Below are 27,733 nucleotides of genomic sequence, written 5' to 3' on the forward strand. Positions count from 1 at the left end.
CACCAGCTAAACCTTGTGATACAGTGGTACCTCAGGTTAAGTACTTAATTCGTTCCGGAGGTCTGTTCTTAACCTGAATCTGTTCTTAACCTGAAGCACCACTTTAGCTAATGGGGCCTCCCACTGCTGCTGCACGATTTCTGTTCTCATCCTGAAGCAAAGTTCTTAACCTGAAGCACTATTTCTGGGTTAGCGGAGTCTGTAACCTGAAGCGTATGTAACCTGAAGCGTATGTAACCTGAGGTACCACTGTATTGATATATTGCAATGTCTGGAACAAAGTTGGCAGTATGTAGAGGCTCCAACTGGCTTCACGATTTTCCCCACCTTGGGGATTTTTGCATAGCACAAACTCACGCATCATGATTCACGATACAGTGCTAGGTCAAAAATTCTGAAACCCAATATCGTGATATAGACTTACAACTGGTTTTGGACGGTATATCGCCCAGCCCTAACACATTGCGGTTCACTATATATTGCCAGGTCCAAAACTATGAAATTGATTTCACGATATGGACTTGTAACCGGTTTTGGGTGGTATATTGATATGTTGCCCAGTCCTATCCCCCCATTTCCTGCAAGATATTTGTGCTCCTGCTCGTCTGCAAGAGCTGCATGATGGCCTTTGCAGCTGTTCCAGGGGAGGTTAAAGAGATTTTAGATTTAGTTGAGCAAGTAATTGGCTAATGACAAGCCTGGTTTTACCGTGACGTCTTCCTGAACAAGTCCTGTCCCTCACAAAACAAAGTTGTTAGGGAGGCTGCACATCTCTAATAGTTGTTGAAACTTTCTTTAAGGGATGGCCTCTCCAATGCTGGTTGTTTTTTTAAGGAAATGGATCAATACCCTATTCCCTGCCCCCCCCCAACTCTCTCAAGGATTTCTGTGCAGCGAGGTGGCTATACTTTAAATACCTTGATTATTCCAGTGAATTAAAGCTATTTTGTTTTTGGTTTTAAGCCCCCCCCCCCCCCACTTATTTAGAAACACTCACTGCTGCCATTGGAACAAATCTGGGATTAAAAAGTAGAGCTGTCAGCAGATTGAAAAGGTGTAGATTAAGTTATCACCTGCTTTTAAATAGATTTCCATATTATCAAAAGCTCAGTAGAGGTGGCTTTTGGATAAACCGCACAAAGTGCAAGAACTTTCAATTCATTTTTTTAAAAATATATCTTTATTGTTTTAAAATAGATACATTTATGCCAGAAAAGCAAACCAACCAACCAACCAACAAACAAACATACAATCAAATAAACAAACTATAAATTGACAAACAGACAATAGCAATATATGAAACAACACAATTCTTATAACTAACATCATTTGTACTCCCAATGATGTGAACGATTGTAAAACTTATAAAACAAGAAATTAGAAATGACTTCCAGTTAGTCTCGCTGTACTTTATCTGTTGATACCGCACATTTACATATTTCTTATATTTGTTGTTGTTGTTGTTGTTGTTTAGTCGTCTAGTCGTGTCCGACTCTTCGTCTCCTCCAGCACCATAATTCAAAAGCATCAATTCTTCGTCGATCAGCCTTCTTTATGGTCCAGCTTTCACTTCCATACATCACTACTGGGAAAACCATAGCTTTTACTATATGGACCTTTGTTGGCAAGGTGATGTCTCTGCTTTTTAAGATGCTGTCTAGGTTTGTCATTGCTTTTCTCCCAAGAAGCAGGCCTCTTTTAATTTCGTGGCTGCTGTCACCATCTGCAGTGATCATGGAGCCCAAGAAAGTAAAATCTCTCACTGCCTCCATTTCTTCCCCTTCTATTTGCCAGGAGGTGATGGGCCCAGTGGCCATGATCTTCGTTTTTTTGATGTTGAGCTTCAGACCATTTTGCGCTCTCCTCTTTCACCCTCATTAAAAGGTTCTTTAATTCCTCCTCACTTTCTGCCATCAAATTTGTGTCATCTGCATATCTGAGGTTGTTGATATTTCTTCCGGCAGTCTTAATTCCAGTTTGGGATTCATTCAGCCCAGCCTTTCGCATGATGAATTCTGCAAATAAGTTAAATAAGCAGGGAGACAACATACATCCTTGTCGTACTCCTTTTCCAATTTTGACCCAATCAGTTGTTCCATATCCAGTTCTTACTGGGACTCATTAAATGGCGTACTCCTTTCCCAATTTTGAACCAATCAGTTGTTCCATATCCAGTTCTTACTGGGACTCATTAAATGGAGAAATGTCTTTTGGGTGAAGAGTGAAAGGACGGCAATTCAGACCGAGCCCAGTGATCACAAAAAGGTGGGAAATGCTGTTTGTGTGCTCTCCCATACACACCTCGCTGCAAGAGCCAGGTGCCCAGCTCCACTTCCGGCAACTTGTATGATTATTATTCTATTATTATTATTTTTTAAAGAGCCAGTTGGCATAGAGAAGGGAAGCAGCTGTGTCTCCCAGGCAGCAGCTGTCGGCCGATAACTGAATCAGCCGGACTTTGACAGGCAGCTGTAAGTGTCCGTCAGCTTTTATCTCTCCAGCTACTGCTGTTGTCCGTATTGCTCTGTCAGCAGCCAAAGCTGCTTGAACTCGGAGGGAGAGACTTGAGTGGACGGAAACAATAAGCCAGTCTCCGAGCAAATGTGTGCTTGCACAAGTGGTGGGCTCTTTCAGGCGAAGGGAAATGTCTTGGCAACATGGGTGTTGGTTGATGGTTGTTTGGTCCACTTATCTCAGTGTGGTAGCTGAGTTCTTCCCATTTGCAATGGTCATGATAAATATGCATGGGGACCCGTCAAAAAACTTCAGGTAGAAGAGGGAGATCTCCCTCGTTCTGTCTTCCCCTCAGTGTTAGAAATTCAGATACATAAGCTAGGCGCCAAATGGCTCCTTAAACCAAGAATACAGTGGCCAAAATGGAAGGACTAGTTGCCATTTTTGAGCAAGTTGGCTCTATAGTCTTATTTTTCAATGGATGGACTGACTGATCGATTCTCAGTTAAACATCTGGCTAGTTCAAATGACACTGCCCTTATCTTTGTGTGTGTGTGTATTAAATTTTCTGTTTTACAATTTTGAATACAGTGGTACCTCGGGATAAGTACTTAATTCGTTCCGGAGGTCTTTTCTTAATCTGAAACTGTTCTTAACCTGAAGCACCACTTTAGCTAATGGGGCCTCCTGCTGCCTGCGCGCCACCGCAGCACGATTTCTGTTCTTATCCTGAAGCAAAGTTCTTAACCTGAAGCACTATTTCTGGGTTAGCGGAGTTTGTAACCTGAAGCGTATGTAACCTGAAGCGTATGTAACCCGAGGTACCACTGTACTGGGGAGACCCAGCCAGATGGGCGGGGTATAAATAATATATTATTATTATTATTATTATTATTATTATTATTATTATTATTTATAAGAGTCTCGTGCTCTGCTGACTGAGGTACCCCAGCTGCATTCAAGAGATACATCAGCTCCGTACGGACTACGTGGAAGTTGCTCGTTTGAAGTTAGCGAATTGCAAACTTTCCAGCAGGCGTGTTGATTCTGCTCTCCGAGCAGAGAGACAATAACAAAGTATATAACCCAACATTGTCCCCATTGTATGCAGGCCACAACAGGCACAAAGTGTGCACTAGGCCGAAGGGCACTCATATCTTTAAATGTATACTAAAAGAGAAATGACGTCCGCCTTTCAATTACTGTTCCTATTACTGTTAAGATAAGAAACGTTTAAAAGAACTGGTTATAAACTGCTACTTGAGTTTTTAACGTGTCGCTACCAGTTGGATGAAGAAAAAGGGAGAAAGGAAAGGCAATTTTAATGGTGCAATCCCTGAGCACGTTTTCAAGATTTCTGCTGCAAACACGAGAGCTGAAAGCTAGTTTTCATCCTTAAAAGCTTTCCCACATATATATATATCAGTTTTCGGATTCTGCAAAGTTCAGTGCATGCACCGTCATGCAGCGTACTAAAAACATTCTGCCTATAGCCAGCCCTGTACTTGTGCAGTATATATTTATATAATTTCAATCCAAGTCCTTTGAGTAAGAAGAGATGATCTGAAACTACCTCCCTTGGCGTACAAATGAAAGCTTGTCTTCCTGCTCTCCCACCCCACCTGCTCAAAAATTTTCCTTTACATTTTCTTAGGGGGGGCGGGGTGAGGAGGACGTTGGAATGTTTGTTCTCAAGCCATGAAAGAATTAAAGTTTTCTTTCTTAATGCACCTCAGCGAAGCAGGAGACTTGTTTTTGTGAAGGCTTGCCAGATTTTAAGAGTTTGGAGAGAGCCCATGCTTTGTGCCATAAATTTGAACGTCACTTGCAATTTTGCATATGCGACTCGCTGAATTGGATTCAGCTGTCCTTACGGCTGCCGATACCCTTTTTCAGATCCTTTTCGGATTGTAACTTGAGTGAAAACAGCCATCTGTTCACTGGGGGGTGATCTCCATCTTTCTCGCGAGTCGCACGACTGCATCTGACTCTGCCCGCGTGGGCTGCTTGGGGGAAATAGAAAAAGGAAAGTCATGGTGTTTGCTTTACATTTGGGTGTACAAACTGCTCATTCCTGTGTTTTTGTGTTTCTCATTCTAGGGAGCACGGGTTTGGTTGCGAGAAAATGGCCAGCATTATCCAAGTACTGTAATTTCCTGTGCGGAGGGAATTGTTGTGTTCAGGACGGATTATGGCCAGGTAAATATATCTATTCTAAAGACTTTTTATTTATTTTTAAAAATATATATATCAAGGAAAACTCAGTGTGCTAGCCACTCTCTCCCTCTAAATGCTGAAGTGTTCTCATACATAGTTTATTCCAACTTTTCAACCAATCTTTTGTCTCTAGACTTGGTGCATTTTTCCTCCCCCCCCCCCCCCCATTTATTTTACCACCACCTGTAATGATTTAGCTCCTCATCAGGACAAAGGTGTGTTTTCCTGGAAAGGTATTCAGCCAGGAGGTCAATTTGGGGGGGAAATCCCCATAGTTGTGTGCTGTGGAGAATAATAAATCCCGGTAGGGCACTACAAGAAAGGAAGACTTCTGTGAGCCCCGGAGAATTGCAGAGGAGCCTACCTGCTATGCCTCTGCATGAGTTAAAAAGGTACCCCTGCCCGTACGGGCCAGTCGTGTCTGACTCTAGGGTTGTGCGCCCATCTCACTTAAGAGGCCAGGGGCCAGTGCTGTCTGCAGACACTTCCGGGTCACGTGGCCAGCGTGACAAAGCTGCATCTGGCGAGCCAGCGCAGCACACGGAAAAGCCGTTTACCTTCCCGCCAGTAAGCGGTCCCTATTTATCTACTTGCACCCAGGGGTGCTTTCGAACTGCTAGGTTGGCAGGCGCTGGGACCGAGCAACGGGAGCGCACCCCGCTGCGGGGATTCGAACTGCTGACCTTTCGATCGGCAAGTCCTAGGCACTGAGGCTTTTACCCACAGCGCCACCCGCATCCCCTGCATGAGTTACTGCTCTGCTTTTTGCTTCCGTCCTCTCAACCTTCATGGGGTGTGTGCAATACTTCTTCTGACATGCATTTAAGGAAGGCTGCTACATCCCCCCATCCATCTCTGTATGGATCACTGCTTTGGGATAATCTTCTGCTGGTCTGAACCCCAGGGGCAGGCACCCCGGAAGGCGTTCATTTGGGAATGATCAGGGTAACAAGAGAGGATGTATTGTTTATTAATATCCTTCCTAACTTGCACTAGCAAGTTCCTTTATGTAGCAGAGTTACATTCCCCTTTTTACATGCACAGCAGATAGTTGGTTGCAGGCTCGTGTGAGCCTCTCACTATTACACAATTTAATCTGTCTCAGATTGAATTATATGTTCCTGGTAAGTTCCCTTGAATCCCTCTTAAAATAATAAAGACGCCACAATCTTATTCAAAGTCAATAAAAGAAGTTTACTCACATCAGTTCACGGCTGGATTCCTGAAAGCAGACTTAGTTACAAATATGTACATGTGGGTCTACCCCATATGGGGGAACAATTCCAGTGCTTCTGCTAGTTGAGAGCTAGCAGTGCAGTCCTAGCTAAAAGCTGGTCAAACGAAGAAGGAAGTCAAAAAGAAGGAAGGGTGCTGCGTGACTCGTCCTTTTGTTACCTGGACAGGTAAGGTCACGCCTACCTTCTATCACATGCAAAAGGAAGGATGCTCCAGCCAGGAGGAACAGGAAGTTTTGACCGGCTGGACCAAACATTCCCTCGCATGTCTTCTCTAGCATTACAAGGAATGTTGTACTTGACTGCTTCTCATGGATCAGATCCTGCAATACGGTTCCTACACATACGCCTCTGAAAGTGCATCTCTTTGGGGGTGAAAGACAAATCCGCTTCTAACTGATTCTGGAAAAGTTGTGCTTAAACTGTGGGAGCCCAGCTGTGGCTCAATACAGTGGACGCTTGGGTTGTGAATGTGATCCGTGCGGGATGCACATCCGCATCCTGCAGGGGCGCGTCTGCACACACGTGGGTTGTGATTCGGCACTGCTGCCGTGTGCAAAATGTGATTTAGCGCTTCTGTGCATGCGCAACCCCCGAAACCCAGAAGTAACCCGTTCCTGTACTTCCGGGTTTCGGCAGGTCCGTAACCCGAAAAAACGCTACCTGAAGCGTCTGTAACCCAAGGTATGACTGTAACCCACTTGTTTTTGCTGCCTGCCTGGCAGCATCTGTGGGACGCAGGTGGCGCTGTGGATTAAAACCACAAAGCCTAGGACTTGCAGATCAGAAGGTCAGCAGTACGTTCAGTCCCTGCTCCTGCCAACCTAGCAATTCGAAAGCACGTCAGAGTGCAAGTAGATAAACAGGTACCGCTCCGGCGGGAAGGTAAATGGCGTTTCCGTGTGCTGCTCTGGTTCGCCAGGAGCGGCTTAGTCATGCTGGCCACATGACCCGGAAGCTGTACGCCGGCTCCTTCGGCCAATAAAGCGAGATGAGCGCCGCAACCCCAGAGTTGGCCACGACTGGACCTAATGGTCAGGTGTCCCTTTACCTTTACCTGGCAGTATCTGTAAGGCCATAATGCATACCCGTTGGGCTGTTTGCTGGAAGGGTTACAGTTTGCACAGTCTTGCTTTACAGAACTCACCGACTCCAATTTCTTTGCACTGTCCCTCTGTTGCTCACTTCCATGAAAATCTATATATTTTAATTGAACGTTACTTTAAAAGACTCTATAAAGCATGGAAAATACCTTATCCTTTTGCAAACGATTCAAGGTTTTTTGTTTAGCAACAGAATTCAGACGGGGAGAAGCATGGGACACACTCTCACAAAAAGAGGAATGCACACAGCCCTGTCGCATTAATTTCATCCTGCACCTTTAACAAAGAAATGGATGCAAAACCTATTCCGTGTTGCAGAGTTCATTTCTAGACATAGTAAATTCAGGCTTGCTTCTCAGGTTGCTTCTGAAAGGCGCCTGGGGCGCCCCGAGGAACGTTCGCTCTTGTCGGGAGATTTATTTTATTTATTTGAGGTACTTGCCATTGCGATCTGCCCTTTGCTCACGCTTCCCAAAGTGGCACACAGTAAACCTTAAATTTGTGCTCAGCAGTAAAAATGCGAAACAAAATAAATCAAACAATACCACAAAACCCGACAGCAGTTGCTGTTAAAAAAAGGCAGTGAAAAGCAGAATGAAATATCGCCATGCGCTTCATCCCTCCCCAGAGATGCAGGATTTGTTACTCCCGAGCTGTGATGACTTAACTTTGGAAAAGAATATGTGTATTTCTGGTCCTTTTGTCGTTATTTATATATGTCACCCGTTGGTGCATTTATAAAGAGTAGTTTTTGCAAAAATAGGCATGTGGGGCTTTGCCCACAAGGAGGTTAAGTGTGTGTGTGTAAATAATTTTCTGTTTTACAATTTAAAACGGCCTCGGTCCAGTATATCTGAAGGAGCGTCTCCACCCCCATCGTTCTACCTGGACGCTGAGGTCCAGCACCGAGGGCCTTCTGGCGGTTCCCTCGCTGTGAGAAGCCAAGTTACAGGGAACCAGGCAGAGGGCCTTCTCGGTATTGGCGCCCTCCCTGTGGAAAGTCCTCCCACCAGATGTCAAAGAGAACAACAACTACCAGACTTTTAAAAGACACCTAAAGGCAGCCCTGTTTACGGAAGCTTTTAATGTTTGATGTATTACAGTATTTTAATATTTTTTTGGAAGCCGCCCAGAGTGGCTGGGGAAGCCCAGCCAGATGGGCAGGGTATAAATAATAAATTATTATTATTATTATTATTATTATTATTATTATTATTATTATTATTAAATACTCATTTAAACATCCTTAAAATATCAATGACTTCCCTTCTTCTCTTTCCATGGTTCATTTTGCATATCATAAATCCTTGCATATTTTACATAAACTAAACCATTCAGTATTCCATTATTACATCCATCCAAACTTATTTACCCTGTTGAATTTATCTTAATACTGCCAACATTTTCAAGTGCACATAATCCCCCCCCCAATGTGCAATGAAACATTTTCCAGTCTTCTCTAAACGTATGTTCTTCTTGTTCTCTTATTCTATATGTTAAGTCTGCAAGTTGTGCATATTCTGTCAACTTAAGTTACCGTTCCTCTTGGGTTAAATGTTGATAGTGGCACATAGAAGCCAACAGAGGGAAGGGGAAGTGAGATAGATAGCTCAGTTGGCAAAGCATGAGACTCTTAATCTCAGGGTCATGGAGCCCACGCTGGGCAGCAGATTCCTGCATTGCAGGGGGTTGGACCTATGGGACCGCCTCTCCTGGTATGCCCCGCAGAGGACCTTAAGGTCCACAAAGGACAACACCTTGGAGGTCCCAAGTCACAAGGTGCTTAGATTGGTCTCAACTAGGGCCAGGGCCTTTTCAGTACTGGCCCCGACTTGGTGTCACAAGAGACTAGGGCCCTGGTTTTTTCCCCTTTTTTCTTTTTTGATATGTTTGTGATTTTGGATGTATTATATGTATTTTATGCTGGAAATAAAATAAAAGTTTTTTGTGGGGGGAAAAAAAAGAGAGACTAGGGCCCTGCGGGACTTGATATTTTTCCTCAGGGCCTGCAAGACAGAGCTGTTCCGCCTGGCCTTTGGTTTGGACTCAGTCTGACCCTTATGTTTCCCTCTCCTTACGGTTTTGATCTATGGGCTACTATTAAAATGAGGCTGCATTTTAAATTATATTTAACCTGTATTTTAAATTGGTTTATGTATTTATTTTATTTTTTATTGTAATTTTACTGGTGTTAGCCGCCCTGAGCCCGGCTCTGGCTGGGGAGGGCTGGGTATAAATAAAATTATTATTATTATTATTATTATTATTATTATTATTATTATTATTATTATTATTAAATGACCCTTGGGGGGTCCCTTCCAACTCTACAGTTCTAGGATTCTTGGAACGAAGGAAGGGAGAAATACCAGTAACAGAATGGAAGTCTAGGAGAGGCAAAGGTAACCAGGAATGAACATGAGCAGTTACACATACTTAAGTTTTATTGTTGCTGCTTTCTGGGCTTTTCCAACTGTCTGAGATAAATGCCTGTACAATTCTGACATGGTACGATGGTGTATCCTTTTTTATATAATAATTTTATTTGGTTTTACAAATATAAAATTATAATAATACAGTCATACACTTCCACATTTTTACAGATTCTTCCAAATCTCTAGACTTCTCCCCTCCCCTCCATGGGTCCTGTTATTAAACTTTTTCTACTGCATCTTTCCAACATGTTTTATATAACTACATTGTCTCCATAGTATTTGCTACATTACAAGTGTTATTGCAACCCTGCTAATGTTTTCATCTGCTTACAGTCGTCTTCAAGGTAAATTATAAATTTCCCCCATTCTTTGTTAAAGCAGTAAACAACTATTTTACTTTTAAAAGTCATCTGAAGGCAGCCCTCTTTAGGGAAGTTTTTAATGTTTGATGCTGTACTGTTTTTAATATTCAGTTGGAAGCCGCTTTATTATTATAAAGTTCTGGTCTTCTTGGTTCTTGAGTTTTCTGGTCAGTTTTGCCATTTTGGCATAGTCCAACAGTTTGATTTGCCATTTTTCTCTAGTAGGGACTTTATCTTCTTTCCATCTCTGGACTAATAGCATCTGGGTGGCTGTCGTCACACACGTATACAGTGGTGCCTCGCAAGACAAAAAGAATCCGTTCCGCGATTCTCTTCGTCTAGCGGTTTTTTCGTCTTGCGAAGCAACCCTATTAGCGGCTAAGCGGATTAGCGCTATTAGCGGTTTAGCAGCTTAGCGGCTATTAAAGGCTTAGCGGCTTAGAAAAAGGGGGGGAAGCGGGGGAAAAATCGCAAGACTAACAAGACGTTTTGTCTTGCGAAGCAAGCCCATAGGGAAAATTGTCTTGCGAAGCAACTCAGAAACAGAAAACCCTTTCGTCTAGCGGGTTTTCCGTCTTGCGAGGCATTCGTCTTGCGGGGCACCACTATATATATAAAATCTTTTCCGCTCCCTTTGAAAATCTGCACCTACAATTCCTAATAAAAAGCCCCTGGTTGTTATTGGTTGTTTTTTTTACCAGCAGTTAATTTAAACATTTCCCCCCATCTCATTATATATTATTTCCCAGAATGCTTTTATTACCCTTGGCACCTATCGTTAACCCTGGCGACTTTTGAAGGAGCACCCCAAAACTGTGACTTGGGGGTGACAGGCCTCCTGAATCTGAGTTCTTGTGTACTGGTGGCAGGATCGTGCAATGTGCTCTAGAAAGTTTGGAGCTCCAGCTGCACGAGTAATTGGCACTAGCTAGACATATTAAATTTTGTGTACTCTCTGTTGGCTTCCAGCCTGATCACCGAGAAAAGTTTAAAGGTGTTTATGATAAAATGACTGCATTGAGAAGCCCATTAATGTGCCCTGGCGAGTTGCAGTTATTCTCACCATGTAGGAGAATCTGAGCGTTGGCAGAGATGCTGTTTGTTTTAACCCGCATGGAGGGGGAAGAGGTTAAAGGCAGAGTTCATTATTATTTCTGCAAGAATTGCAAGACAGTTATGATACCGGCTAGGCCAACCGTGCCCCACTGTGGTACACCTAACCCTTTTAAATGCCATCTATTCTGTTTTAGAAATACCGTATTTTTCGCTCCATAGGACACACTTTCCCCCTCTTAAAAACTAAGGGGAAAAGTCTGCGTCCTATGGAGCGAATGCAGGGGGGAGGCAGGCAGGAAAAGCCCCCAAGAGCCGCACAGAAGCTCCGCACTGCTCTTGCGGGCTTTTCCCCAGGAGGGAGAAGGGACTGACGCGGCCAGTTAGTCCCTTCTCCCTCCTTGTAGAAAAGCCCGCAAGAGCCGTGCGCTCCTTAAAGGGAGCGCGGCTCCTGTGGGCTTTTGCAGAAGGTGGGGGAATTGCCAGCCGGGAGAGGCTGCGCAAGGCTAAAGAGGAGCCAAGACAGTGAGTGGGATGGATCACACTCGCTGCCTTGGCTTCTTTAGCCATGCTTCTTTAGCCGTGCTGGAGAGGTTTAGCTCCCGGCTGGAGAGGTTGCGCAGCTCTGGCAGAAGCCAAGACAGCCAGCCGTACGGAGCTTTGGGGGTGGGGGGGTAATATTTTTTTTCTTGATTTCCCCCTCTAAAAACTACGTGCGTCTTGTGGTCCGGTGCGTCCTATAGAGCGAAAAATACGGTAAACCAATACCAAAGTTGAAAAAGTCAGGGCGAGAGCCAAACCGGTATCACACAGCAAATCATCTTACAGAAGTGTCCCTACTTTCAGAAAGTTAAACTCATGGGTCAACAGGCAGCCAGTGGGACGCCAACAGGTAGCAGACAAATGAGGTTATGACACGTATAATAATAATAATAATAATAATAATAATAATAATAATACAATAACAATTTATTATTTATACCCTTCTGGCTGGGTTTTCTACATTAAGGCATCGGTTTTTATCTCAGTCAGTAGAACACAAGACTCTTAATCTCAGGGTCTTGGGTTTGAGCCTGAATTGCAAGGGCTTGGATTAGATGACTCTACAATTCTATGCTTCTTCTATGCTCATCAAGGACGCGGGTGGCGCTGTGGGTTAAACCACAGAGCCTAGGACTTGCCGATCAGAAGGTCGGCAGTTCGAATCCCCGTGACGGGGTGAGCTCCTGTTGCTCCTGCCAACCTAGCAGTTCGAAAGCCCGTCAAAGTGCAAGTAGATAAATAGGTACTGCTCCGGCGGGAAGGTAAACGGTGTTTCCGTGCACTGCTCTGGTTCGCCAGAAGCGGCTTAGTCATGCTGGCCACATGACCCGGAAGTTGTACGCCAGGTCCCTTGGCCAGTAAAGCGAGATGAGTGCCACAATCCCAGAGACGTCCGTGACTGGACCTAACGGTCAGGGGTCCCCTTTACCTTTACCTTATGCTTATCAAACACAGAGGGTGAAAACGAACAACTATTTCAAAAGTTTTCCTGAACATAAGCCTCAGCAGCTTGGTGCTGTTTATGAAAGGTTTTGATTTTTAAGTTTTTCATTTTATTTTGACATTTAACCTTCAGGAGGCAGCATCTCCGAGATCTTCCTTCTTGTTCCTTGGAATGGTCATCGGCATTGAAAGCTTGCTGTCCTTGGTTGTGGGGCAGTTTGGAAGGAAAGTGGAAACATAATGCATGACCAGCTTCAGTTCATTCCTAACAATAATACACTTTGGCTTCTCTCTCCCTCTCTTACGTTGGTCTTCTAAATTGTATTGCAGCACACTTCAGCTTTCCTAGGTTTTTTTGTTTCGTTTTGCAAATTCAGCTTTTCTGCAGTTGCAAACCCCTGAGTCCATTTCGGCTGTTTGTTCTTGGCGAGGGGATATTGTGGAGTGGGATGTTGAAAGCTTCAGCTGAGCTGATAACGAGACAGATGTTCTCTTTGCTGAAAACAGAACCATATCAGGGTCTTGATATTAACTTATCTGCCTTTCAGCAACGTAGCTGAATACATAACACCCTTCAGTCTGTCGCCAAGGTTAGTTGCCGACAAACAACTGCCTTTTGCTGGAGGCTTGATGAAATGGACCTGGTGGGTTAGCATCCAGTTCTAATCTTAATATTGTCAATTTTTACGGTAAATGTGTGAAAATGAACCAGGAGTGGAAGGCTCAGTTAGGCAGACCAGGTTTCAGACGGTTGGGTGAATCATGCCAGTCCAGCCTTCGATTTCATTGCTAGGGAGGTTTGCAACAGGAAGACTACTTGATAAACACAAAAGTTTAATCAAACTAAGTACTGTACTGTTTTGGAAATGGGGTTCTCAGAATTTGCAAGGCGGTTATTGGCATGAGAATAAAATTGAGATTAGCATGGCATTTTGGAAGTGTTGATTCTGCAACTGGATTATCTAGCAAAAAAAGCAGCCAGATTTATTTTGTGAAAGTACGGGTTGAACTGACAATAACATGGGGCATCACCATTGCTCTGTTGGATGTGTATTTTGTTTTGCTATAATTCTACACTTGCAAAATCAAATAAAAATTTATTATTATTATTATTATTATTATTATTATTATTATTATTATTTATAAAAGGACTTCCCATATCTCCATCTTAGTACAAAGGAAGTTACTGTAGTCATTTTTGTTGGGACCCTACTTAGTGGATCAATTTCCCCGCATGAAAAAAAAAATGTTTATGGCTTTACATTTTTAAAAAACAATGATAGCCACATGCTTGGAGGGCCGTTACTGATATATATACCTTATGAAGTTACTGATCTATATCTCGGTTAATGATATATACCTTGCGGTATATGTTTAAGTAAAGAAACAAGCTTTTAAATTATTATTTGCAGACCTGTTTGTTGTATTATGAAACCAGGAGAGTGTGGCTATCATTTTTAACTGACAGAATGAAGTTTTGGCCCGTAATACTGTACAAGAAAAAAAAAAACCCTGAATCCTCACTCTGGGGAATATGGCAGTGGCAGCCTATGCAGGGTGAGCAGCCAGAATTATACTGGATTTTGTAACAAATGTGGTTTGCTTCTAAAATGAAGTCCTTTGAGAAATTTTAGTCTCCGGTCTTAAATCATTCTTCTGATAGTGGATATTATAGTTCTGTTTTGTAAAGCAGCGCTTCCATGGAAACCTGGGAAGTCCTTCAATAAGTCTTACTGGGTTCAGTGGGGTTTAGTATGCAATAGGGATGTGGGTGGCGCTGTGGTCTAAACCCCTGAGTCTCTTGGGTTTGCCGATCAGAAGGTCGGTGGTTCGAATCCCCACAACCAAGTGTGCTGCTGTAGCTCTGTCCCAGCTTCTGCCAACCTAGCAGTTCAAAAGCACACCAGTGCAAGTAGATAAATAGGTACCGCTGCGGCGGGAAAGTAAAATGCATTTCTGTGCGCTCTGGTTTCCGTCATGGTGTCCCGTTGCACCAGAAGCGGTTTAGTCATGCTGGCCACATAACCCAGAAAGCTGTCTGCGGACAAACGCTGGCTCCCTCGGCCTGAAGGCAAGATGAGCGTCGCAACCCCAAAGTCGCCTTTGACTGGACTTATCCGTCTGGGGGTCCTTTACCCTTTTACCTTTTTTCGTGTTCATAGGACAGTAGCCTGAGGTTACCTTAAATACAACCTATTTGTGCTTCTAGAGAAGGCTCTCTCAATTTTGAGTCCCCAGATGTTTTTGAACTACAAAACATCTTCCATCTTCCCTGACTACAGACCATGCTGGCTAAGGATGATGGGAGTTGTAGTCCAACAACCCAAGGTTGAAAAAGGCTGACCTAGAGGTTTCAGACGAAGGACATCCCCAGCCTTGTCTGGAAATGGAACATAGAACTTTCTGCATTCAAAGCAGATGTTCTATCCTGGAGCCTTTCTCCAGAGAATACAATAGTTGTGTTCCTGGCACCCAGAGTTTGTTTGTATGCATGATGTCAAAGATAGCTTGCCTTCCTTTTCCTTTTTTTAGGTATTTTGTTTTCAACAGCTACATAACGAAACAGGATTTCTGAAATGGGTTTTCTCTTTCCGTCTCTCTGAAGGGGGTGGGGGTGCGGAATATACCCCCTTCGCTCTGAATATAACAAGATCTGACTCAAAAGAAAATAACTCCGGTATGGAATAACTTGCCGCAGTTTGGTTGGGGGTCTAGTCGATGACCACAACCTGATTAGCATCTAACATCAAACTGCAAGAATGCTTAAAATTATGTCTTCTAATCTAATGGACAGAAAGCGGTTGTGGGGCCGGACCCTTTCGAAGCCAGACCGTCTAAATGGAAGCAGCTGAGAGAGACATAATATCTCAGAAATGTACTCTTGTGTGTGAGTGAGAATGAGAGTGTTTGCATGCACAATTCCCGCCCGCCCCCCAAACCACAGATGGTAAGTATCACTAGGAAAGAGCTTGTCATTCAAAAACCCTCCCCTGAATTCACTTAACAAAGAAGTCATTCATAGCTGTGCATTGCAAAGTGGGGACATAGTCCCGGGATCTTCTGCCTTAAATAAGAGGCACCTGTAGATTCTCCCTTTCTCCACCTCAGCTTTCTTTCTCCTTGGGAATTGAACTTAAAATGTTTCCGCTCAGCCAGAGTGACATCTTATTAGCTTGAAATCGCTGCATATTTATATATCAGTTGGGGATTTGTGGGAGCGGGTGAGGGAGGGGGAAATAAAGTTAATTGTTCGGGAGAGCCGGGCCTCTTTTTTCTTGTGAATTCACTTTTGTCGGGGATGGTGCTTGCAAGCAGATGGTGGCAACAGGCACCCATGAGGCCAAGTCTTGTGTGAATTGCAAACCTTGAGGGAGACCCTTCGAGGCATGAGAATTTGGAGATATTTTGTTTAAAGTCATCAAGTCATCTCCTTAAGATACTACTTTTTTTTTTGCTTTGTTTTTTGACAAATTAATAATCATAAAAAGAATTAAAATGGGCACCCCACCACGAGACCATTCCATTGTAACTATCCAACCTCCCAAAATCTTGCGATGGTTTGACCCCCTTTCCGTTTAAACAGTACACATTCTACAAACACCCTCCATGTTTCATCTCATACCTAGCAAACACCTTTACTACTAAATTTCTCTTTTTTGAAGAAAGGTGGATTTCAGAAAGCTAAACCATTGAGCCTCCTGAGCTTGCCAATCAGAAGGTCGTCGGTTTCAATCCCTGCAATGGAGTGAGCTCCCGTTGCTTTGTCCCAGTTCCTGCCAACCTAGCAGTTCAAAAGCACACCAGTGCAAGTAGATAAATAGATACCACTGTGGCGGGAAGGTAAACAGCATTTCTGTGCACTCTGGCACTCTCAGCTCCTTGAAGGAAGCATGGGGTAAGAAGTAATTAATCAAATAAAAGTTGGCAAGTTATTCAGTGGGCCAGCTTGGCAAGATAAGTCTCGCTGTATTGTTTGGGCTGAAAGCTTAGATCAAGTGTGGAATAAATGCTAGAAGCTTTTAAGGGTTGTGCGTGTGGTTCAGTACCCTAGTTTATCTTATTTATACCTCCAGGCAGGTTGTCAAAAGTCCAAAGTGTCGGGTACCATGGTGTGTGAGAGAAAACAGCAGATGTTAGCTGGGCTTTGCTTGGAGACTCAAATCCATGTAACAATGGCCAAGAACATATGTTCTTCACAGTTAGTGAGACTGACCCAACTTTTTGTACCTTCTAGGCTTTGTATAGTGTTTCAGAATAGCTTTTGCAGGATATGAAAAGGCCTGTTCATCACTTCCCAACTTGTGAGGTCAAGACCTTGGAGGGGTCATTGGGAAGGAAGAGGAGAAAGGAAAGGGACTGGTCCTGTCGGGTTTTGTGGTTATTATTTTCCCCTTCGGTTTCTTTGAACTAAATCCAATTGCTCTTCCTAGCTTAGAAGTGTTGCATTGTGCTTGTATTCCTTTGCCTTCTATTCTGTCCTTGTAGATTACCTTGTGAGCATCACACAAAGAGCCGTTGGCCACATGTAGCACATTGCCAAAAAACCCCACTTGTGTCAAGGATGGAGACGGCTCGTTTCTGACCTTTATATACCACTACCAGACTCTCGTAGTAGTGATCAACCTTTTAAATGTGTGCAACTTGGGGCTCACTTTTACTTACATTTATTCCTTCAAAAGATATATATCCTGTCCTCCCAATGCATTTGCATTTTTTAAATTTATCTTTCTCTCTGGCCTTTAACCTTACTTTAAAATCCTAAACAAAAATGGAAATGACCCAGCAGCAAAATAAAGGATGGCAGTTGATTTGATAGATTGGTTTTTTTGTTTTGTTTTACAGATGCTCCTTTTATCTTACAAATCACACCTCCACTTCAGGCGTTAAGCCCAAACTAATTTGCCTGAAAATTAGCAGCAGCAGGCCTGTGTCTTTAAGCATAGTCTTCTCCCCTGTTCATATGTAAAACAGAGGCTGGGGTGCTATTTAAAGAGGGATGCAAGCAGTTGCCAGGGTTGGCTCCTCCACCTGGCACTCTCTCCATTCTCTGGCCAGGCACCAGAGAACACCTGGAGAAGGAGACCAATACTAAGGCACAGTACTCCTTACCTGTTCAGTCTTTGCCTCCCAAATTAGCACCCTGTTCTTGTTTTCCAGGTGCATTGAAGCATCCTGATATGTAAAGAAGCAGCAGTGACATCACTGGGCATAGTTCTGAGCCTTAGTCCAATTCAATCAGGCTTGTGGATGGAAAAAAGCAAATGATAATTTTAATGGACCACCTGTGTCTGGCGTTACAAATACTGTCCCTAAGTGACCCGGGGTGGTGCAGTCAGTATATTGAGTCTGGGTGCAAAAAAATAAATAAATCCATGAAGGTTCCCTAGATTGCTGTTCGGATCCTCACAAATGCTTCTCATAAGGTCCTTGTGGGACGGATGGCCTAAAAATTCAATAAACAAGCAGCCCTTCAAATTTCATAGAGTTTTTATGCCATATTTAAACCGAAAACTCATTAAGACAGACTTCTTTGCTTATGTTATAGTGCTATGAAAATAAATGGCACTACCCTTCCCCCCCCCCCGCACTGTCTACATTTGAAGCCTTTACATGTCTGTTGTTGTTGTTCTTTAGTCGTTTAGTCATGCCCGACTCTTCGTGACCCCCTGGACCAGAGCACGCCAGGCACTCCTGTCTTCCACTGCCTCCTGCAGTTTGGTCAAACTCATGCTGGTAGCTTCGAGAACACTGTCCAACCATCTCGTCCTCTGTCGTCCCCTTCTCCTTGTGCCCTCCATCTTTCCCAACATCAGTTTCTTTTCCAGGGAGTCTTCTCTTCTCATGAGGTGGCCAAAGTATTGGAGTCTCAGCTTCAGGATCTGTCCTTCCAGTGAGCACTCAAGGCTGATTTCCTTAAGAATGGATAGGTTTGATCTTCTTGCAGTCCATGGGACTCTCAAGAGTCTCCTCCAGCACCATAATTCAAAAGCATCAATTCTTCTGCGATCAGCCTTCTTTATGGTCTTGCTCTCACTTTCATACATCACCACTGGGAAAACCATAGCTTTAATTATACGGACCTCTGTTGGCAAGGTGATATCTCTGCTTTTTAAGATGCTGTCTAGGTTTGTCATTGCTTTTCTCCCAAGAAGCAGGCATCTTTTAATTTCGTGGCTGCTGTCACCATCTGCAGTGATTATGGAGCCCAAGAAAGTAAAATCTCTCACTGCCTCCATTTCTTCCCCTTCTATTTGCCAGGAGGTGATGGGACCAGTGGCCATGATCTTCGTTTTTTTGATGTTGAGCTTCAGACCATATTTTGCGCTCTCCTCTTTCACCCTCATTAAAAGGTTCTTTAATTCCTCCTCACTTTCTGCCATCAAGGTTGTGTCATCTGCATATCTGAGGTTGTTGATATTTCTTCCGGCAATCTTAATTCCGGCTAGGTATTCATCCAGCCCAGCCTTCCGCATGTCTACTCAGAAGTAAATGCCACTGAGTGTTCACAGGATTGCTGCTCAAGGGTTCTGTGAAATTTGGAAGCTCTTTCAGCAACTTGAGTTTGCCATGTTAAGCTATTGCTTTACCTAATCTATAATCTATATTCTATCCTTTGGTGCTAGCAAATGTACTGGGTGTTTACTCATACAAATAGTTAAAACTTCCATCCTTTGTGTAGGTTTTCTGGAAAAGAAACCCCCCCATCTGTTCCTTTTCTTGTGCTTTTCTTATGTGTGCGTTAAAGAGAGCGGAGTTGCTTTTGTGTCAAGATTAAAGCAGATGTACACAGACTGCAGTTTAAATGCTCTTTAAGCGATTGAGGGCACATTTCAGTTGTTCACACAAAATAAACCATTTCGGCTCTCCTCTCCCCGCCAGCATCTCTGTGCCATGATTGTTGTCATCTGTTCAAATGTTAAGCACAGTTACAAAATTCCTATGGCTGTGCCTTATTGTTCCTTATTGTTCAGTGCTTTGGGTGTCACAGAAACATATGGCTTGGCTTAAACAAGAGCCAAATTACTATGTCTTCCAATTTGCATAAGGAAGAATTGCTGGTGCTATCCAGCAGAACTGAATTGTGGTTTAGAGAAAAATAAACAAAGGTCCGTATTAAGAATGCGAACGTGCGGAGGAAAGGGCATGGCTGTTGTTGTTTTTAAAATCCAGTGATGGTGCAGTTATTTGGTGCTAAATAACTCAGGAAGGGGACCTTTCCTGTAAATGCAGGATGTGCCCTTACTTAAATCTCAATCTCGCTGAAGAGCTGTGCAGCAGAATCATTTTGAGTAAAAAAAATAAAATGCCTAGGGTTGCAGTGCCAGAAACAAATTATGACCATGAAATGCGGAATTAGGGAAGGATGGGGAAGCTCTGCCCCTCTGAATGACTCTGGACTGTATCACTCCTGACCACTGATCATTGATGGCTGGGGCAGATGAGCATCCAGTAATGTCTGGAGGGCTATGGGGTCTCCGTCCATATTATAAGAGCTATTTGCTTATAGCCAGTGATTTGACCAGTTATTTCCAAACTCGCTATCTGGTTGCTTAACTCTGCAGGTAAAAAAAGGTAAAGGTCCCCTGGATGGTTAAGTCCAGTCAAAGGCGACTATGGGATCGCAGTGCTCATCTCGCTTTCAGGCCGAGGGAGCCGGCGTTTGTCCACAGACAGCTTTCTGGGTCATGTAGCCAACAGGAGTAAACTGCTTCTGGCACAGTGGAACACCTTGACGAAATCCAGAGTGCACGGAAATGCCGTTTACCTTCCCGCCACAGTGGTTCCTATTTATCTACTTGCACTGGTGTGCTTTCGAACTTCTAGGTTGGCAGGAGCTGGGACAGAGCAACAGGAGCTTACCCCGTTGTGGGGATTCGAACTGCCAACCTTTTGATCGGCAAGCCCAAGAGGCTCAGTGGTTTGGACCACAGCGCCACCCGCGTCTTAACTCTGCAGGGTGCAGCAGCTCTGCTGCTTGCACATTACTCCCTCCAAGAAAGAAGTCGGGTGGTTTAACGTCAGCTGAAATGGAACCCCAAGCGGGCTCTGAGAAACAAAAGGAGGGAGGTGTTTGCGTGTTCAGCGGAACAAAGAAAGTTGTAAAAGTGCATCAAATGAAACAAACCAAGGGGCAGCCCTGCTTGAGAATTGAGCATGCTCAGTTGGAAACGAAAACGAGAAAACTTGGTGGGAGTGTAGCTCCTTGCATCTTGCGGTTTCCTGGTTGACTGGCAGAATCTTCTGCCAGTTTTCTTTCACAGACTTATACCTTAGCCTCTCCCCTTTTTTTCTGTGGTCTGCTACTTCTTATCACTTAACACATTCCCCCTTCCCTTGTGCTGCTACAGTGGTACCTCGGGTTAAGTACAGTGGTGCCTTGCAAGACGAAAAGAATCCGTTCCGCGATTCTCTTCGTCTAGCGGTTTTTTCGTCTTGCGAAGCAACCCCATTAGCGGCTAAAAGGATTAGCGCTATTAGCGATTCAGCGGCTTAGCGGCTATTAAAGGATTAGCGGCTTAGCTGCTAAAAGGCTATTAGCGGCTTAGCGCCTTTGAAAAAGGGGGGGAAGTGAGAGAGAAATGGCGAGACTCGCAAGACGTTTTCGTCTTGCGAAGCAAGCCCATAGGGAAATTCGTCTTGCGAAGCGCATCGCAAATGGAAAACCCTTTCGTCTAGCGGGTTTTCCGTCTTTCGAGGCATTTGTCTTGCGGGGCACCACTGTACTTAATTCGTTCCGGAGGTCCGTTCTTAACCTGAAACTGTTCTTTACCTGAAGCACCACTTTAGCTAATGGGGCCTCCCCCTGCTACTGCGCCGCCAGAGCACGATTTCTGTTCTCATCCTGAAGCAAAGTTCTTAACCTGAAGCACTATTTCTGGGTTAGCAGAGTGTGTAACCTGAAGCGTATGTAACACGAGGTGCCACTGTACTTTCTTTGGCCCCTGCTTCCTCCTCCTCCTCCTCTGGGTCCTTCTGCTCATCCCATCCTTCTGTGGTGCTGCCAGTGCAGCCAATAACTGCCAGGTGCCATGTCACGACTCCAGTGGTACCTTGGTTCTCAAACGCTTTGGTACTCAAACAACTTGGAACCCAAACACTGCAAACCTGGAAGTAAGTGTTCCGGTTTGCAGTCTTTTTTCAGAAGCCGAACGTGCTCCGTTTTGAGTGTTATGCTTCTGTTTTGAGTGCCACACTTCCGTTTTGAGTGTTACACTGAGGTCTGTCTCTTTTTGCTATTTATTTTGCGTGTTTGTTTTTGCGGCTCTTTTTTGTTTTGTTTTTGTGACTATGTGGAACCCAGTTCAGCAGTGTGGTGTAGTGGTTAAGAGCGGTAGACTCGTAATCTGGTGAATCGGGTTCACTTCCCCGCTCCTCCACATGCAGCTGCTGGGTGACCTTGGGCTAGTCACACTTCTCTGAAGTCTCTCAGCCCCACTCACCCCACAGAGTGTTTGTTGTGGGGGAGGAAGGGAAAGGAGAATGTTAGCTGCTTTGAGACTCCTTTGGGTAGTGATAAAGCGGGATATCAAATCCAAACTCTTCTTCTTCTCTACTGATCGATTGATTGTCTGACTGCAGTACATTGTTTATTGCTTTCATTTTATGGATCAGTGGCCTCGTTAGATAGGTAAATTCATGTTAAATTGCTGTTTGAGGGGTTGTTTTTAAAAATTAATCCATTTTGCATTACTTCCTATGGGAAAACGTGCTTTGGTTTTGGAACGCTTTGGTTTTGGAACGGACTTCCGGAACGGATTAAGTTTGAGAACCTAGGTACCACTGTACTGTCCAATTCCTCCCTACATCACCCTATGGGTTGTGGATTGCGTTCTTTTTATGTACCTGCTTGGGTCCCAGTCATTCCACTGGAGTTTGTGTAGGAAACTTCCTGGTAGCTTATCCCTCAAATTCAAATGCCAAAACAGTCTTTGTCTCCCTGCCCATAATGGCCCCTCTCCCCAGTAGGAAAAACACAAATAGTGGTTACACAATGATCTTTTGTCCAGCGGTTGCAAACTGTGACATGTTAATTGCAAGCATTTTGCCTCTTAAGCCTGCGTAAGATCTAAAATGTGCCAGGAAAGGCATGAACCCCATTTTCTTTAGCTTAAAGCAAACAGCTGCTCTAGCAAGACCAGCCGCACCTGTAATTTTTGAGAGCAGCCTGTTCACAATGAAGCAGGAATACATGAGTCCTTAAATTGCCTGCTGTAAATATTTTGATAGCGAGGGTGAGACTCTAAAAGGTGGTTGTTAAGCTGACCTGTAATTTATACTCGGAGGCCCCATTCATTAGTGCTGACTTAAGAGGGATGCATAAGTCTCTCTTTGTTTCTGCTGGGCCCCTTCAGAACAATCCTGACTACTGCAAACCACTAATATTAAATTAGAGTTCTTTAGCAACTCTATTTGCATACGCAAACGTTGCGGGAAGGGCAGTTAGTTGAGCAAACTCCTTCGTCAACTCCAAATTAATTGCAGCTGATGGAAAAGTAAGTTTTATGTTGGCTCAATAAGTCATCTTTTCACAAGAAAACTCTTAATTAATTTTCCAAAAGTCACTTTGCGTTCTGAAGACTGCTTTTTCATTGCTTTAAAGAATTGCTTTGAGGTTTCAGAAGGAGATGAATTTGTATTTGTAACGACGCCAATGAAATTTCTTCTTGCTGGTGAAGAGGAGTCCTTTTATTCATCCCAAAAGTGGCCCAAAGTGTTTGTTTAAGGAAATGTTTGTAATGTAATTTTTATTTATTATTGAATTAAGTATATTAAATTTATGCGTGGGAGAGACATACTTATCCTCACATTTTCCCACTCGGTGCCCATTAGTGCTTTTCCAGCTTACCGGCTGAGTTCATTTTAATGGCTTTCAAAAACTACCTTTTGAAGATTTGTGTTTTGGTGAAATATAAACTTTGTAAAAAGGCTTGAATCCAAAAGTTAACCTTCTTTTCATTTTAATTCAGTTTTGTACACAGATGGGAAATAATGATTTATGCAGGCAGACTCTCAAAAACCTACTAATTGCAAAACGCCTTGGTATTCAAACAAAGATCCTTACTAGTTTTGTGACAAGTTAGTGGACGGAGGGCCACCTGTCACCAGTGTCAAATATATACTAATCAGTGTTCAAAACTCCCATAGTGTGCATTTTGTGACAGGGAATCTCATTAGCACGAGCAGTTTCTGAGCTCTGGGCGCAGTACTGCGCCTGAGATTTCAGATTAAAACTGCAGAGTGGAAGGAAAGGAGGTCCTTTTTCTGCCTCCCCACCTCCAGCTGCTCTCTGAAGACTGGAGAAGAGACCCTCTTAAGAATATTAGGGGGGTGGGCAGGGGAAGGACTGGACCATGTGAAAAATGAGCACAATATTTTAACCGCAGTTCATTCATTCTCAGCTTTGTATTCTTGTTATATAAAAAAGTGTGCCTTGACATTCCATTGTGGCGCCCATAATGTAGGTTTAAGGTGCCATTTGGGATGAGTTGGAAAACATGCGTACATTCAAAAAAGATCACAGGCTTTTTAAATTTTGGACTAATTTATTTCTGGAGGAGCTGAGATGCGCCTTATAAAATACAGGAAACCGTTACAAAAACATGGAATTTGTAGACATCAGCAATGTTTTTTCCTCGTTTCTGCAGTGGTCTGTTATATTTTTGTGACAACTACCGACCGCAAGATCCAGAGGAGTAACTTTTTTTCTCCTGAGCCGCACACCCAAATCAAGTTAACCTCCGGATAAAAGGCAACAATATTTACATCGTATTTGATCGTCTAAACATTTTAAATCCCTCCAAGGCCAGTGAGATAAAAAAGGATGCTGTGTGAGTCAGCCAGGCAGGGAGAAGGAGAAGTTGCTATGAAAGTTCTTAGATTTTTTTCCCAGAGGAAGGTTTTCAAGCTAGCAAGACAATATGGTCCCTGCTAAAAGATGTGAAGAGAGTTGCTAGTTGCCATGCGTAGAAGACAGCTTCCATAGCTAGTGTTAGCACAGATGGCTCTCGTCTGGAGTGGATGAGACCATCTAACATTAGAAACTAGTATATCGGGGGAAATAACCTTTTTGCCTGTTTTCTGCGTTCAAAGGGTATGTGTGTGAGAGAGTGCATGTGTGTATGTGCAGTCATGTTACACACACACCTTATTTCTGAAGTTGTATGCATCCCACAGAGGTTTACCATATGATGTGGTATGTGGCCAGACTTTGGTATGTGAAATAAAGGAGAATACAGTGGTACCTCGGTTTAAGAACAGCCTTGTTTATGAACGATTCGGTTTATGAACTCCTCAAAACCGGAAGTAGTGTCCCAGTTTGCAAACTTTATCTAAGATGTGGGTGACGTTGCGGTCTAAACCACAGAGCCTAGGGCTTGCCAATCAGAAGGCTGGCAGCTCGAATCCCCGCAACGGGGTGAGCTCCCGTTGCTCGGTCCCAGCTCCTGCCAACCTAGCAGTTCAAAGGCATGTCAAAGTACAAGTAGATAAATAGGTACCGCTCTGGCGGGAAGGTAAATGGTGTTTCTGTGCTCTGCTCTGGTTCGCCAGAAGCGGCTTAGTCATGCTGACCATATTTCCGAATGTGCACAAGAGCACTTGAAATAAAGAGATTGGGTCAATATTTTTTTTTTCCATTTTGCAGATACTTAAACGAGTGAGGCTTTTGCTGCTGGAAGAATAAGTACTTTGTTCTGCAGCAAGGATGGGATAAACGTTTACATACTCACTCCTATGTGCTAAAGTGTTGCATTTTGTGTTGTGCATGAATCTGCTACAGGATAGGAACTCTGGGCACTGTCCTTGCAGTATTTTATTTTATTCAGATGCCGACTCAGAAAAATTAGGCAAGTCAGGAAATAAGGAAGCAAAAGCAGTTCTGCAACCCAATTTCCTCCTCCGCTGTAGTGAGATGTTGCCTAGAAGATAAGTGATTGCTATTAGACTAGCCTGCAGTCCAAAATTAAAGCTGCAGATATGATTTAATTCCATTCCAAGCACCCAAATGACTAGCTTGTAGATCAAGCACCTTGCCTTTAATATACATGATCTGGCAATTATTTGAAGAGAGCTGTAAAGAGTGCGACCAGAATAACAGGTACCTCAGCAAGGAAACCAGCCTACTATAAAATAATAAAAGATAGGTAGGGTTTCTTAAGAGTTGTACAATAGCAACACATGTCTTAAGGGATATTAGTTTTGCATTTCAAGTAACTGCCAGCCGAGTCGCTTTTGCAGATTGGGACATGCATACTTTGGCAAGATTTATTGCTGATTAGTAGAATGTGACTTAATGAAAATTTGTTGTCTGTAGTTCTGAACCCTTTTATAGACAGTGGTACCTCCAGTTACAAACTTAATCCGTTCCGGAGGTCCCTTCTTAACCTGAAACCGTTCTTAACCTGAGGTACCACTTTAGCTAATGGGGCCTCCTGCTGCCGCCACGCAATTTCTGTTCTCATCCTGAGGTAAAGTTCTTAACCCGAGGTACTATTTCTGGGTTAGCGGAGTCTGTAACCCGAAGTGTTTGTAACCCGAGGTGTTTGTAACCTGAGGTACCACTGTATTTGTTTTGCTTGCCTGTCTCTTCTGGAAAGTATAATTAAAGAGTACCGTAAAGGAAGTAGAATGTAAGAATGCAAAAGAAAATATGGGTGTTGGCAGAAGGAGGATAGATTACTGGATTTGTGAAACATGGACTGGAAATAGACATTGCAAGAAGCCACATATGTTCCATATGATCTTGTTGCAGCCCTAGAAACAGATAAGCCTACAATGCAATCTTGCATTACAGTGGTACCTAGATTCTCAAACTTAATCCGTTTCGGAAGTCCGTTCCAAAACCAAAGCGTTCCAAAACCAAGGCTTGCTTTCCCATAGAAAGTAATGCAAAACGGATTAATCAGTTCCAGACTTTTAAAAAGAACTCCTAAAACAGCAATTTAACATGAATTTTACTATATAACGAGACCATTGATCCATAAAATGAAAGCAACAATCAATGTACTGTACTATAAAATAAATAAGTCAGTACTGTAGATGATAAAAATTAAAATTAATTTCCCCCCCTAACCTGCACTGATGATAGTCATGGTTTGGATGGGGGGCTTTTATCCATTTCCACAGTCACACAATAAATCAATCAGTAGCTGAACTGGGTTCCACACTGTCACAAAAACAAATTAACCGAAAAAGCCTCAAAAAGAAAAACGCAAAATAAAAATTAAAAAAAAGTGCCAAACGTAATCCATTCTGGAAGTCTGTTTGACTTCCGAAAAGTTTGAAAACCAAGGCGCGGCTTCTGATTGGTGCAGGCGCCCTGGAAACAATAGCCGACAGCTTTCGGAAAGTGTTTGAAAACCAAAACACTTACTTCAGGGTTTTTGGCGTTTGGGAACCAAGGCATTTGAGAACCAAGGTCCTACTGTATAACGTTGTGGTATATTTATGGGAAATGGAGGGCTCTCTGTTTATACATGAAACTGGCTGGGTGGGTTGGGGGAGGCACATTACTGTAGAAGGATTGGGAAATTGAGAAAACTAGAATCAGGATAAAACCAATGCTTCCAATCTTTTAAAAACACCCTGACTTGGTATCCTGAAATAAGTAAATGATGCAGGATTAATCCTTTCCAGTTATTGCATCCTGCCATCACAGCTGGGATCTAAAGAGGATTTCTCAAGGTAAACCAAACACCGAGTTCAGAATCTCTCATAACATAACACCTTTCTCTGGTTTTGTCTGCAGCATCCGCTGATCTGTGGGCTGCTTCGAAAATTATTTTAATATATAAAGGTAAAGGACCCCTGACCATTAGGTCCGGTCGTGACCGACTGGGGTTGCGGTGCTCATCTCGCTTTATTGGCCGAGGGAGCCGGCGTACAGCTTCCGTGTCATGTGGCCAGCATGACTAAGCCGCTTCTGGCGAACCAGAGCAGCGCACGGAAACGCCGTTTACCTTCCCGCTGGAGCGGTACCTATTTATCTACTTGCACCTTGACGTGCTTTCGAACTGCTAGGTTGGCAGGAGCAGGGACCGAGCAACGGGAGCTCACCCCGTCGCGGGGATTCGAACCACCAACCTTCTGATCGGCAAGCCCTAGGCTCTGTGGTTTAACCCACAGTGCCACCCGCGTCCCATTTTAATATATACACGTACATATATACCTGACCCTTTAAAGGAAACGGTGAGCTGTTTAGCACCTCCCTACTGATTTGCTGGAAGGTGCAAGGAAGGCAAATTGATGTTGAGAATCAAGATATAATGGAACTTGTTTTGGTACCCCTTCAAGTGTAACACCAAGCTGTGGGGTCATTTGGTGCCAATTACTGGTCCTTGCATTGTAATGTCTGTAGTTGCCATATTGGAAACCCTAGCATAAGTCTGTTGGCA

The 27,733-nt window shown here is 43.6% G+C and overlaps 1 protein-coding gene across 2 annotated transcripts in view; it reads left to right on the forward strand.

The window, feature by feature from the left end:
* Window positions 1-27,733, forward strand: part of MYO10 (myosin X) — a 196,925-nt gene that overhangs the window by 46,646 nt on the left and 122,546 nt on the right. Inside the window, exon 2 of one of the 2 annotated variants that reach the window (XM_028737963.2) lies at window positions 4,555-4,653. The exons of the other annotated variant lie outside the window; for it this stretch is intronic. Coding sequence (XP_028593796.2) covers window positions 4,555-4,653 — 99 coding nt within the window. The remainder of the gene's footprint in view (window positions 1-4,554; window positions 4,654-27,733) is intronic. 2 annotated transcript variants of the gene reach the window in all.

The sequence above is a fragment of the Podarcis muralis genome, chromosome 8, assembly GCF_964188315.1.
Source record: "Podarcis muralis chromosome 8, rPodMur119.hap1.1, whole genome shotgun sequence".
NCBI classification, from domain to species: Eukaryota; Metazoa; Chordata; class Lepidosauria; order Squamata; family Lacertidae; genus Podarcis; species Podarcis muralis.